This window comes from Microcebus murinus, chromosome 24, assembly GCF_040939455.1.
Source record: "Microcebus murinus isolate Inina chromosome 24, M.murinus_Inina_mat1.0, whole genome shotgun sequence".
In the NCBI taxonomy this organism is placed as follows: domain Eukaryota; kingdom Metazoa; phylum Chordata; class Mammalia; order Primates; family Cheirogaleidae; genus Microcebus; species Microcebus murinus.
In genome coordinates this window covers 22,939,008-22,952,146 of record NC_134127.1, presented here as the reverse complement: position 1 = coordinate 22,952,146, position 13,139 = coordinate 22,939,008, and the positions used below count along the sequence as shown (strand labels likewise).

Here is a 13,139-nt window from a genome sequence, read left to right as displayed (position 1 = left end):
CAAACACTCCCTCTTTGCTTCCCTCTTTCCCTCTGCTCCTGTAAATGGCTCAAACCAAAGTCCCACAGGGAACTACCTGGTACCTTCCCATGGAGCTGGGACGAGCCCACCTGGATAAGGCTGCCATGGATGGTGGCAGGGTTTGTGCACTGCTTAAATGGCACACCTAAGAGCACCTTTCTAGCAAAGCCCTTGCAGACACCTATGTTCACTACAAAGACTTCCCAGCAGGTGGCGTACAGTGTCTTGAAGAAGTCTGCCCTTGTTCAAATGTGTGAAGGAAGGTACCTCAAGACCCAGCACAGCCCTGAGATCTGGAGCCAACATTTCTGAGGCATCGTGGTCATGCTTTGGAAACAATAATGCTTCAGTGGCAGGTTTCAGCTTCTTCATGACATTCCAGGCTGGGCCACACCATGTAGACTCCCCTCCCACCTGTCCCCGACTAGGGTGCACCTTCCCTGGTTTTCCTTACCTGGTACCTCCAAGAGAACCAGCTCTCAGGAAATCCATGGCAGAGGCACACGGCAGGGCCGGAGCCCAGCTCCACAAAATGCAGACGGACCCCGGGCTGCGCAGGAGAGAGGGGAGGGGGATCTCGCATGACCCAGCTTTCTCAGCTAAAGACCCCGATCGATGTTAGATGAAGATGGCCGAGAAGAGACACTGGCCAAACTGTACAATAAAAACAGGCGGCTCTCATTGTCACCTAAGAAGCCCGAAGAGAAGATTATGGTGTTGGAAAACAACAAAACCAAAAACAACTCTGCCTTCCTCTCTGCAACGCCGTCGTGCTGTCAGTTTCGGGTGCTGCTCTGCTCTGTGTTTTCAAGATTTTAAACCAGAGGCTGATTTTGTGCAAAGCATAATATTCGTGGTAATGTGCAGAATACAATGAGTATTCCGTTAAAAGCTGTTTACTTCTTAAGTGTGAAATGTGTTCAAGCTTTGCTACACCCGCAGTCCTTTCGGAGGGAGGGCTCTGGGTGTGGCGGAGAATGCTGGGGCTCAGCATTCCCGGGGAAGTGCGTGGGGATGACCAGAGTCGCTTTACAGAAATTCACCTGGAACAATCCCACTTGGCCGTATCTCAGGCGACTCCTAGCCGTGCCTCATGCTGGAAGTTTCTTTCATGATTTGCAACAAGCTGTTTTGCTCAAGAAAACATCAGGTGGGCGTTGTGCAAGCCCTCTCATGCACTACAGTCTTTGTTTATCAGCATTTGTTCCGTAGTCTTCCGTTAGCACTCGGCAAAAGTTAACTGTAAATTCTGCCCTCCTCGCACTGAAGAACGTTTTCATGCCCACATCTGTTCTAGCACGAGTGGAGACCAAGCAGCTCGCTGCATAGCTCGGCAAGCGCGTGTGCTTTGCCACCCTCTCTTTTTTACATGTTAAAAAAAAAATGGCTGTAAAGCCAGGACACAAGAAAGATCTATTATCAACCCAGTTCCGGCTGCATTAGGACGCAGTGGAGATCAATGCACCAGCACCCCAGAGCCTGGCTCAGCTGGAACACCCCTCAGTTTCACTGCCCCGGCTTGTAAAATGTGGGACGGGCGTGAAGATGCCTAATGCAGCTCTGATCACATCCTGCAAGGTCAGATGAGGAATCTCTTGAAACTGGCTGGACACACAAGCCTCAAGAGGATTTTGAGAATAACCCTGTCTGTGGTGGTGAAGACGACAGGTCACTCCCCAGCCCCCAGCCCTATGCAAAATGCCCCTCACTACCAGAGAGAAGAGATTTGAAGGGACTTCACTAAACATTTGCCCCTTTAGGAGGGACCGCAGTGACGCCGACCAGTAGCTTTCAGTCCCCCTTTCTTATGATCCCAATCCCGCCCATCCTTAGATGCCCGCTTTGCATTTATGGGGCTGCCTCCCCCCCAACTCTAGCACTTCCGGGCACAGCCACTTAGCAGGGAACCCGTCCTGCGCTGCAGCCACAGGGCTGTGATCGTCGTCTCTTTGCACTGCGAAATCCCTGGGGTCGTGAAGGCACTGTGTGCTCCTCGGCACTTCTCTCTGGGCCAGGCACAGCGCCAACGCTCAGTGAGTATCTGAGAGGTCGTGACCCGGGGCAGCATGCCTCCAAGGCCACCAGCCCTCCTGTTCCTCAGCTACTATTTGTGGAGACGCAGGTGTTGGGTGCCCTGCCCCCTGGTCTACATGCAGGGTCGCACTTCATCACTTAATCCTTATCAGAATCGCGTGGGCAGGTGTCACCATCATCTCCTCCCAGAGGTGCGGGTACTGAGAAGCACAGGGACAGCACGCTTGCCCAAGGCTGCGATGGCAGTTAAGTGGCAACGCCAGGGGCCACACTGGGTGTCTCTGGCTCCAGAGCCACTGGCGTTGTCTGCTCACGAGCTGAGCCATAGCTGTAGCTCTATTCCCATTTAAATGGGGCCAATGACAAACGAAGGAAGATGCCAGAGTGACCCTGTGAGGATGCTGCAAAGCTCTGCCCCAGCAGGCCAGGTGAGCTCTCCCAGCCAGGTCAGGAGCTGGGGCCCTCTGCAGGTGGCCTTGGCCTTGGCCTGCCATAGCCCTGACCACCAGGCATTTAATGGCCTTTTCCCCTCTTTATCCTCAATGTGGGTTCCTTGAGGGTGGGTCTGCCTTGTTCATCACGGCTCCCTGTGTCTGGCCTCTGCCTGACTCAGAGGAAGTGCTCAGGAAGTACCTGTCACATGAAAACACCTTCTTCCCGGGACACAGGCCAGACGTGCACCTGCACTGGGCTACCCAGCACCCCCGGCCTGAAGTATGGTGAGGATTTGGCCACATTGGCCACACGGCTCCTCATAATCCGATGTGAGGTCCACGTCTTCTACCGATTTTTGAGGAATGAGACTGTGGGCAGTACTATTTCCTTCTAAACAGTGGATGTTCAACTACCCTTGATATTTAACAAATGTCTCTGCTGGTCACTGTAGGTGACCCGGTTGGAGAGCACACGGCCACCTGAGAGCGAAAGCCTACTCACCTTCACCTCGACGTACCCGTGGCTCACGTCACTTGGGTTGCAGGGGGCGGGCGGAGGGGCCACAGTGCTGAGAAGCTGCGAGTGGGGAAGAGACAGTGAGGGCACAGCCCAGCCTCCTCCCGAGAGACGCTCTCACGGTGAGTCTCCAACGCGCCAGGGGACTGGCACCGGGAGGGACCTTGGAGGTCGCTTCTCTTCACCGTCCCTGCTGAGCCTACGGCGAGGGCCAGCCCACCTCCCCTCCACCGGCACAGCCCCGCTTCCTTCCCTCCTGTGGCGTCCCTGCTACCGAGTTCTGGCCGAGGAAAGCGGACGGAGGGTGCAGCCTCCCGCCTGGCCGCGAACACCCCGCCCCAGCGAGTGTCCGCATTGTTTTCCCGGCTTCCAGCTGGGGTCTAGTGGGGCCTCACAAACCACATTAGGAGACGGCGGCTCCGTCATAAGCCTGGTTCCCGGATGACGGCTTGAAGCGGAGGGCCCCGGCCACCGCCAACCCAACCTTATATAAGCAAGAAGCAAGACCACTTGCTCCGCGTGTCCGAGAGTCCGGACGCTAACGCACAGACATCCCTGCAGCAGTCCCTCGGCTGCCGTTCCACTCTGCCCACCTCTGTCGAAATAAAGGTTTCTCCTTCGAGTCAGCCAAAATCAGACTCCCTGTGCCTCTGTGCAAGTCTGCCCAGGCCGCCGTGACAACATGCCACGGACCGCGCAGCTTCTACCACAAACGTTCGTTTCCTCCCAGTTCTGGAGGATGGAAGTCCAAGGTCAAGTGTCGGCAGGCTGGCTCTCCTGGGGCCTCGCCCCTTGGTCGTGGGCACTTGTCTCCTCCCTGCGTCCTCACACGGCCGTCCCTCTGCGAGTGTCTGTGTCCTGACCTCCTCTTCTCGTAAGGACACCACTCAGACCCACCCTTGCGACCTCATTTTAACTTAATCATCCCCTTCTAGGCCCTTTATTCAAATACAGTCACATTCTGAGGGCCTGGGCTTAGGGCTCCGGTGTGTGAATTTCGGGAGCGCACACTCGAGCCCGTAACTGTCTTCTGCCCGCAGGGTGCCATCCCCCCTCGTGGACCCACCACTCGTGGCTTATCCGCTCGTCTACCCACGGGCACGTGGGATGCTTCCGCCTTTCCTCTGCGTGAGCAAAGCTGCTGTGGACGTGGCTGTGAGCGTCGTCCTCCGCTTCTGTCACTTACTGGAATCGGTTTCCCGAGGCGACATTGACAAGGAACGAGATCCCAGGCACAGGGAAGTGGCTGTTTCATTTTGCCTGAACCCTGGTGCCGGACATGCTGTGAATTCTACTGCTGGATTTGTCATCTGTCGTCCTGAGGTGTCACTTGAGAAAGAACTGGCTGTCCTCAGTGACTCAGTTATCTGACCTCTAAAATGGGGAAGTAAATGATGGAATCAGAATGGGGCTGTATTTGGAGATGGGGCCTTTATCGAGATGATTCAGGTCAAATGAGGTGACAAGGGAGCACCCCTACCCAACCTGACCGGTGTCCTTGGAAGAGGAGGAAACTAGGACAGAGACAGGCAAGGGGACAGATCACATGAGGACACAGGGAGAAGATGGACACCCACAAGCCAAGGAGAGAGAGATCTGGGACTTCCAGCCTCCAGGACTGTGAGAAAATAAACATCTGTGGTTAAAGCCACGTGTCTGTGGCACTTTGTTCTGGCAATGAAAGCAAACCAACACGGGTCCCCCTGAGGCAATGGCAGTGCAGCCGTGGCTTAGCCGAGCACCCCCGCCTCCTGCCCCCCTCCCTGTGCCGACGGGACCCAGGCGCTGAGCTGCGCAGAAGACTGTGGACTCAGCGAGGTTGTCAATCTTAGGTCACCCCAAAAGTACAAGGTGCCTCAGACCTGGGGGGGCAGGTGAAACCCCACCAGCCTCAGGACGTCATGAAGGGTGTTCCATCCTCTTCTTTTTTTTTTTTTTTTTTTTTTTGTTGTTGCCTGGGCTAGAGTGAGTGCCGTGGCGTCAGCCTAGCTCACAGCAACCTCCAACTACTGGGCCCAAGCAATCCTCCTGCCTCAGCCTCCCAAGTAGCTGGGATTACAGGTATGTGCCATCATGCCCAGCTAATTTTTTCTATATATTTTTAATTGGCCAATTAATTTCTTTCTATTTTTAGTAGAGATGGGGTCTCACTCTTACTCAGGCTGGTTTTGAACTCATGACCAGAGTGATCGCGCCTTGGCCTCCCAGACTGCTAGGATTACAGGCGTGAGCCACCTGGCTCAGCCCCATCCTCCTCTTAAGAGGCTTCCCTCTGACTGCCGAGAGGCCGTGTGCTGGGTGGAGCGACAGGGTCGCTCAGAGTGCCAGCAGCAGGCTCGGGCAGCCCAGGCAGGGGCTATGCTCCTTAGAGAAAAACTTCCAATATTTACTCTGAAAAACAAGGTCAGAGTCTTTGAATGTCCCACCATTGTCTTGGTCCCCCAGACTCTGGTACCAAGACTAGTCCAAATGCTTGCTCTCAGAGCACCTGTCTCCCTGTGCATGGACTGCAGAGAAAAAAACAAGATGTTCTTCAAGGACACTGTGCCAAAGTGCCTGGTAGGTGACAGACCCCATGCAGAGGGCACCTGGGGTCATGCACACAGCAGTGAGCTCCACCAACCTGGCTTCTCCACTCTCGGTTTTCTCTGCTGCGTGTGCACACGACAGCCGGGTGGCAGGAAGCCTGAGCCACTCAGAGGTCAAGTTACCTGCATCCCAGTTACTTTCTCCAGTTCTCGCAGGGCCGAGTCAGTGTCGCGGACGAGGATGGTGACCATTCCCAAGTCCCGGGCCGGCTTCAGGTTAGCCCCCATGTCGTCTAAGAAAACAACCTGAACCCAAGACAGCAAGGGGGAGAACACCAGAAAGAAACACATTAAATCGCAAACAGGGATAATTTTATAATAAAGAGATGAAAAATTCTTTTTCTTTCAAGAGTAACTATTTACTCTTAAAACCGAAAACATTTAATTACATAAGCATACACATAAAAGCAAAGATTAATATGCCCCCATATACCTATTGGTTTCAGCCAACTCTGAATCTGCAAGATTAGGAGACGATAAACACTTGTCAAGATGACACTTACAATTCATCTGGGAAAATCAACAGGTGTGAATAGACAAAAAAAAAAAAAAGGTCTGGAAAAGAACTCTAATGAGTGCAGACAAAAAAACAGATTATGAAGCTACAAAGGTAGAAGAGTTTGGTCCTAGAAAAGAAACAGACATACCTATAAACTAGGAGAGAGTCTCGAAATAGATTCAAATACAAATGAGAATTTGTTTCTAAGGAAGATGCCAAAGATGTCCAGTTAGTGAGGAAGATTATTAAATGGCATTGGTGTAACTAGTTAATTGTTTAGGGGGAAAAATTGGATCCTTGTATTATATCTTGCCCCAAAATAGATTCTGAATGGATCAAAGATTTACATTTCAAAAGGAAGAAAGGAAGAAAAAAAAGACAGACAGACAGACAGACCCTGGGAGTTACAGAAGAAAGCATGGGAGAATTTATTGCTGCCAGGCCCCTCAGATGTACCCCATATGTTCGCTCCTCACGTTTTCTTTGGTTGCAACATCTCTAGAACATTCCTCTGCCCTGGAAGGAAGCATCTATGTACCTCACTGGGGCTGGCCTTCAGGGTGTCCAGGGCAAGCTTGTAGATCTGGGGGTCAGGCTTGGCCACGCCGACCTGACAGGACTCTATCAGGAAGTCGAAGTGCGGCCTCAGCTCACACATCATTCGGGCCAGGCCGCCTCGCTCGGCTCGGTCGTCCAGCCAGTTGTTGGTGAGGATGCAGGTGGTGAATCCTGCGCGGAAAGTCGCCAGTGAAGGGACCGGAGCTTTGCCTTGGGATGCGCCCAGCCCCCCACGGGGGACCCCCGATAATGGGACTGAGCGGGGTCCTGCTCACTTACGTCAACCTCCTTTCTCCCAGCTTTCTTGTGACAAGGGGGGAATAATCATCTTTGCCCGTAAGCACCTCCCGACACAGATGAGGGGGCACTAAGGGCTCTCGGAAGCCCAGATGGGGACACTACCACCCCTTCCTCCTTCCGGCTGTAGAGCAGTGTTTGGACATTGCCAGCTCCTTTGATACTCGGCACCTTGCAGAGGACAGGACTGACCTCGCTATCCCATAGTCACAGATGAGCAAACAAGGCTCAGACAGGTTACGAGCTGCCCAGACGCTCACGGTGAAGGTCCCGTGTCCCTCCCAGCCTATGCTGTCGCAAACTCTGCTCACTTACATTTCATGACATCTGCCTTGGCTATCGGGGACTGGGCTGTCATCTCAAAACTGGAGAAACATACACGGAGACAGCATTATCCCCCGCTTTACCTGCCTGCCCAGTAAGGGGGAGAACCAGGCGGAGCTGGAAACCAGACCCGGGTGGGTTGGTGGCGAAACTCTTCCCACGTAACTCGAGGGAGGATTATGGACGTGGGGGGCTTGGTCACACGGGTAGGTCTGCTCACATGGGGAGTGGGATGGTTTCCAGGGTGCCTACCAAGTGTCAGTGCACTGGCACTACATAAATGCCTGTGGGAAAACGCTGACCTTGTGTCTTAAACCAGGTGACATCACCTGAGCCGACGTCCCCGATGTCAGCCAGCTCATAGCCCAGCCACTCTGACACCCAGAGGCTGAGAAAAATCACAATTGCTTAAAAGGCGTTGTTTTTGATCACTGTGACAGAAGGTCAGGGCATCGCTAGTGCCACGGAAAGAGAGAATGTTGCTCGCAAGATAGTCACTGGCACAAATCGCTCCATTAGATAAAATTCTCTCACCTTCCCAGCTGTTCTATAAATAATAGTACTGGGTTTTGCCATTTGAGAAAGCTTGCTTTGGGGTCATGTTTTAAGAACAGTTTTCCATGGAGGCCCAGAAGATTTATGCCAGGGGTCCTCAAACTTTTTTAAACAGGGGCCAGTTCACTGTCCCTCAGACCGTTGGGGAGTGCGCACTGTGGGCCCGGGACGAGTCGGCTGCTAAGCAGGACAGGCAGCGGCGGCAAAAACACCTGGAGGGCCGGATAAATGTGCTAGGCGGCCAGCATGTGGCCCACGGGCCATAGTTTGAGGACGCCTGATCTATGATCTCAAAACCCACATAGTTGGATTCTGTGTGGTTGGGCCAGAGAATGGCCCGTATCAGACCCTTACCCTTCTTTCTGAGAGCGACAGCCGCCTGGAGCATGGGCCGGTTGATCTTCCTTGCTGAAATCCCCTGGCCAATGATTTGACTTATAGAGAAATCCTCGGGGAGGCGGATTCCGGAGGCCTCACAGTGTTTCTTGCAGTTTTCTTCCATGAGCGGCGCCCACTGTCAAAATGAATCGATGATACGATTGGTACAACCTCACAGAAAAGCTCTGGCAGTATTTACTAAATCCGAACATATGCATCCCCTGTAACCAAGCAATTCTTCTCCCGAACACATACCCACTGGAAATATCACCAGATGTTCCCCAAAACACACGGACAAAAATGTCCGTGGCTGCACTATTCCTAAGAGTCCCAAACAGGAAACTACCCCAATGCCCACTCACAGCAGCATGGACAGACTGTGGTAGATTTTACACACTGTGATTGTACTATTCGTAAGACCCTGTCTTAGTCTGTCTGGGCTGCTATAACAAAATATCAGAGGCTGCATAGCTCATAAACGACAGAAATTTATTTCTCCCCATTCAGCATGGGCTCACACATCAGCTAAACCAGGCTGCCTCTCTGGGAAGTCCAAGATCAAGGCACCTGCAGATTCGGTGTCTGGTAAGAACCCACTTCTTGGTTTACAGACGGTCCTTCTCGCTGTCCTCACCTGGTGGAAGGGGCTAGCTAGCTCTCTGGAATCTCTTTTGTGGTTTTTTTGGTTTCTTTTTTTTTTTTTGAGACAGAGTCTCACTCTGTTGCCCAAGCTTGAGTGCCGTGGCATCAGCCTAGCTCACAGCAACCTCCAACTCCTGGGCTCAAGCGATCCTCCTGCCTCAGCCTCCCAAGTAGCTGGGACTACAGGCATGTGCCACCATGCCTGGCTAATTTTTTCTATTGGAGACAAGGTCTCATTCTGCTCTAGCTGGTCTTGAACTCCTGTCCTCAAGCGGTCCTCCCACCTTGGCCTCCCAGAGTGCTGGGATTATAGGCGTGAGCCACCACATCCAGCCTCATCACAGTTTTCACTCACCATTTGCCGTGTGTGTGTGTGTGTGTGTGTGTGTGTGTGTGTGTGTTTTAAAGTGACCACAATACTCTCATTAATACTACATTCGCCTGTGTAGAAATAGTGGGTGTTTGCTATCATGGTGGGTCCCAAGTTTTCTGACAGAGTGACAGGTGGCTGTAATTCACAACATTAAAAACATTTATATATATTAGAATGTTTTATCTGTATACTTCTAAGTATATTCCCAATGGCCTTTCTTCTTAGGGAGGCACTAGTTGAGAATTCAAGTGGTGGCTAGATCCTGGTTACTTTGTTAAAAACCACTGAGGTTATACTAACAATAATAATCACTATTTTTTGAGCACTTACTACACGCCAGGCGCTATGCTAAGCACTTTCTATGCTTCACAACAACCGACGAAATGGGTTGCATTATCAACTCCATTTTACAGATGGCAAAACTGAGATTTAAAATAGTTAAGTAACTTGCTGTGGTCACACAGCCTGTAAGTGGGAGCTCTGATTCAAAACCTGTCCACCCATTAGATGGTTACTGAATTAATAGATCTGGTGGCCCTGACCTAAAATAGTCGCTCTGGCTGTGGTCACTTCGTGGTGTACAACTTTGAGGGCTTGGAAGTTTCCCTCTGCTTGGCCCCAAAACTGCAAACCAGTCTTTTTTTTTTTTTTTGAGACAGAGTCTCACTCTGTGGCCCAGGTTAGAGTGCCATGGTGTCAGCCTCGATCACAGCAACCTCAAACTCCTGGGCTCAAGCGATCCTCCTGCCTCAGCCTCCTGAGTAGCTGGGTCTACAGGCATGCGCCACCATGCCCAGCTAATTTTTCCTATATATTTTTAGTTGGCCAATTAGTTTCTATTTTTAGTAGAGACAGGGGTCTCGCTCTTGCTCAGGCTGATTTCGAACTCCTAACCTTGAGCGATCCACCTGCCTCGGCCTCCCAGAGTGCTAGGATTACAGGCGTGAGCCACAGTGCCCAGCCCTGCAAACCAGTCTTAAATGCCTGTTTTTACGTCCCCAGTCCTTCCAGATCAGCCCTGTGAGTCACGTGCTGCCAGGGGTCCTTGGGTAAAGATGTGGCCCCGCGCTCAGTGAGCTTCCGGTGAGCGCGGAAGATGAGCGTGTAGGCAGAGAACGCCTACCCAAGGGCGTCCGTGCGGTCACCCCTCACCTGGGAAAACGTGATCTCTCCTCTCATGAGGCGGGCAGAGGAGCCGTCCGGGCCTCCTTTATGGAAAGCTTCATTCAGAAAGCCTCTGGAAGACAGCAAGCGACAACATCCTGGACATTCCAATGGCTTCATCATGGCAGCACGTTGCGACAGACACTTTGTATTCCCCGAGAACTGCCCCTAGAAAGCCAGGCTGCCAGGGACTGGGAAATGCCAGCGCAGTTCAGGTTGGGCTCTTCGCCCGCCAGGAGCCGCCCAGCTGAGGATACGTGACCGCAAACTAAATGACAAATACACTCAGAGGAGAAGCAGCTCTTAGGAAACCACCTGGCAGAAACCTGGCCAGAGTGAAATGGGAGAGCAATTAAAATTATGAGCCCAAAGATGAGATCTGTTTTGTGGACCTAAAAGAAGCAGCTGAGGCAAGATTAATATTGACGTTTTATTTGGGCCAAAGTTGGGGACGGCAGCCAGGGACACGCTCCAAGTTGCCTTGGGGAGGGCTCAGTGCGGCCTTTCTCACACAGGCAGATTCCTCGAGGCAGAAGGGGGCAAGGGGTGCGCCGAGACAAAGCTGTCCGACAGGAATTCTCGCTGGTGCAGAGACGGCATTGACGAGTGGCCGGCTATCCACTGGTGCACTGAAAGGCGTGAGTTATGGGGTCCACTGTGTGGCATTTAATGGCCACTTGGAGTCTGGTAGTCTGGAGCCTGCATAGCCAGTGGCTGCAAGAGGTAATTATTTAGCTCAAGAGGGAAATGAGATGTGACTGCTGTCACCTTTTAAATGCTTCTTTGCCCGCCTGATAATTTAAAGGGACTCTCACTTTCCTCAGATAACAAGTTGTGTGTGTGTTTTTTTGTCCTTTCTCCTGTGGGAAGGTAAACTTTTTCAATAAATAAACAATAAGAATCCAGGTCAGATCAGAGAAGTAGTAGTCCCAGGACTCATGGGGAAAATTTCTCTAGAACCGCCTAGCGAGTTCTACGAACAAAAGCGCCCATCAAGTAACCAAGTACCAGGCAAAATCAATGAAAAAAAAAAGAAAGAAAGAAACACACACACACACACAAACCACCCAGGCATATGTTGGAGAAACGTTTCAATTCCTAGGATAAAAAAAGTGCAACAAACAACCTAGTAGAAAAACAGATTATGCACAAAAGAAAACCAATTCAGACGGATACCAGTGTTCTGTTCTGCGACTTTATTTATTTATTTACTTAATTTTTTTGAGACAGAGTCTCACTCTGTCGCCCAGGGTTGAGTGCCGTGGCGTCAGCCTAGCTCACAGCAACCTCAAACTCCTGAGCTCAAGCGATCCTCCTGCCTCAGCCTCCAGAGTAGCTGAGACTACAGGTTCGTGCCACCCCGCCTAGCTAGTTTTTTTCTATTTTTACTACAGATAGGGTCTCACTCTTCTTGCTCAGGCTGGTCTCAGACCACTGAACACAAGCAATCCTCCCGCCTCGGCCTCTTAGAGTGCTAGGATCACAGGTGTGAGCCACTGCCCCCAGCCTAAAACCCATTTGTAAAATTAAAAAAAAAAAGGAAAAGAAAAGATGAAATCTTCAGGGAGTGCATTAAAGCTCAGGGGTGTGAAAAGCAACTGCAGGACTTGGAAGGAGCCATTCAATAAATATTTACTGAAACAGTACACAGGATATACAATAAGAAGTCCTGTCTGTCAAATGCTCTTTCAACTTCCTCATAATGGTACTAGCTGATAACTTTTTTCTTTCCCTCAATAAACATGTACTGGGAGCCGGGCGCGGTGGCTCACGCCTGTAATCCTAGCTCTCCAGGAGGCTGAGGCGGGCGGATTCCTCGAGGTCAGGAGTTCGAAACCAGCTTGAGCAAGAGCAAGACCCTGTCTCTACTATAAATAGAAAGAAATTAATTGGCCAACTAATATATATAGAAAAAAGTAGCCGGGCAGGGTGGCGCATGCCTGTAGTCCCAGCTACTCGGGAGGCTGAGGCAGGAGGATTGCTTGAGCCCAGGAGTTTGAGGTTGCTGTGAGCTAGGCTGATGCCATGGCACTCACTCTAGCCTGGGCAACAAAGCGAGACTCTGTCACAAACAAACAAACAAACAAACAAAAAAACCATGTACTGGGGATTGCAAGTGGTGGCCACCTCAGGTTCTATATTACACATTTTCAAAAGAAATTGGATGCTTTGATCATGCCTACTGTTCCATCTTGCTGTGCGCCACAGACCACCGCAGTGACGTGGTGCGAGGAGGTATGGAATGAAGCTCACACAACCACCTACCAGTCAGATCTGGCTGTTGGGGCACCTTCCTGGTTCCTCCCGATCCCATCAGCCTTGGTTGCCAAGGCAACCACCACTGCCAGCATCCTAACCCTCTAAGGACACAGGTCTGTCCGGACAGACACAAACACAGGTGGTGCCTCCCTTTTCCTCCCTCCTCTGGGTGACACTGGAAGAACCTGCACCCCTGTCACTCTGCAGTCTCTTACTGCTGGAGTTCATGGCAGCCCAGGGCCACCAGCACCCCGTCCTCAGGTAGGATTTATAGCCGCTCAGGACCCTCACCAGCCCCCTGCCCGGAAGCCTCAGCGCTACCCTCACATGCTTCCTTTGGTCCTCAGTTGGACCCCGCAGCCTAGATTGTTTGCTCGTCTCCATGCCAACAACCCACAAACTCCCTGCTCAGAAAGGTCTTGTTCTCCCCAGGGCCAACCTCCATTCCATTCTACCTCCAATCTCCCGAACTCTCATCTCACTGTGAGCCTGAGCC

The 13,139-nt window shown here is 51.7% G+C and overlaps 1 protein-coding gene across 1 annotated transcript in view; it reads right to left on the bottom strand.

Moving 5' to 3' along the window:
- The window catches only part of EPHX2 (epoxide hydrolase 2), a 39,910-nt gene that overhangs the window by 24,380 nt on the left and 2,391 nt on the right, over positions 1-13,139 (bottom strand). Inside the window, exons 2-7 of the mRNA XM_075997382.1 lie at positions 10,373-10,457; positions 8,182-8,341; positions 6,632-6,822; positions 5,718-5,840; positions 2,992-3,066; positions 476-571 (exon numbers count right to left, since the gene is read on the bottom strand). Of these exons, the coding sequence (XP_075853497.1) occupies positions 476-571; positions 2,992-3,066; positions 5,718-5,840; positions 6,632-6,822; positions 8,182-8,341; positions 10,373-10,457 (730 nt within the window). The remainder of the gene's footprint in view (positions 1-475; positions 572-2,991; positions 3,067-5,717; positions 5,841-6,631; positions 6,823-8,181; positions 8,342-10,372; positions 10,458-13,139) is intronic.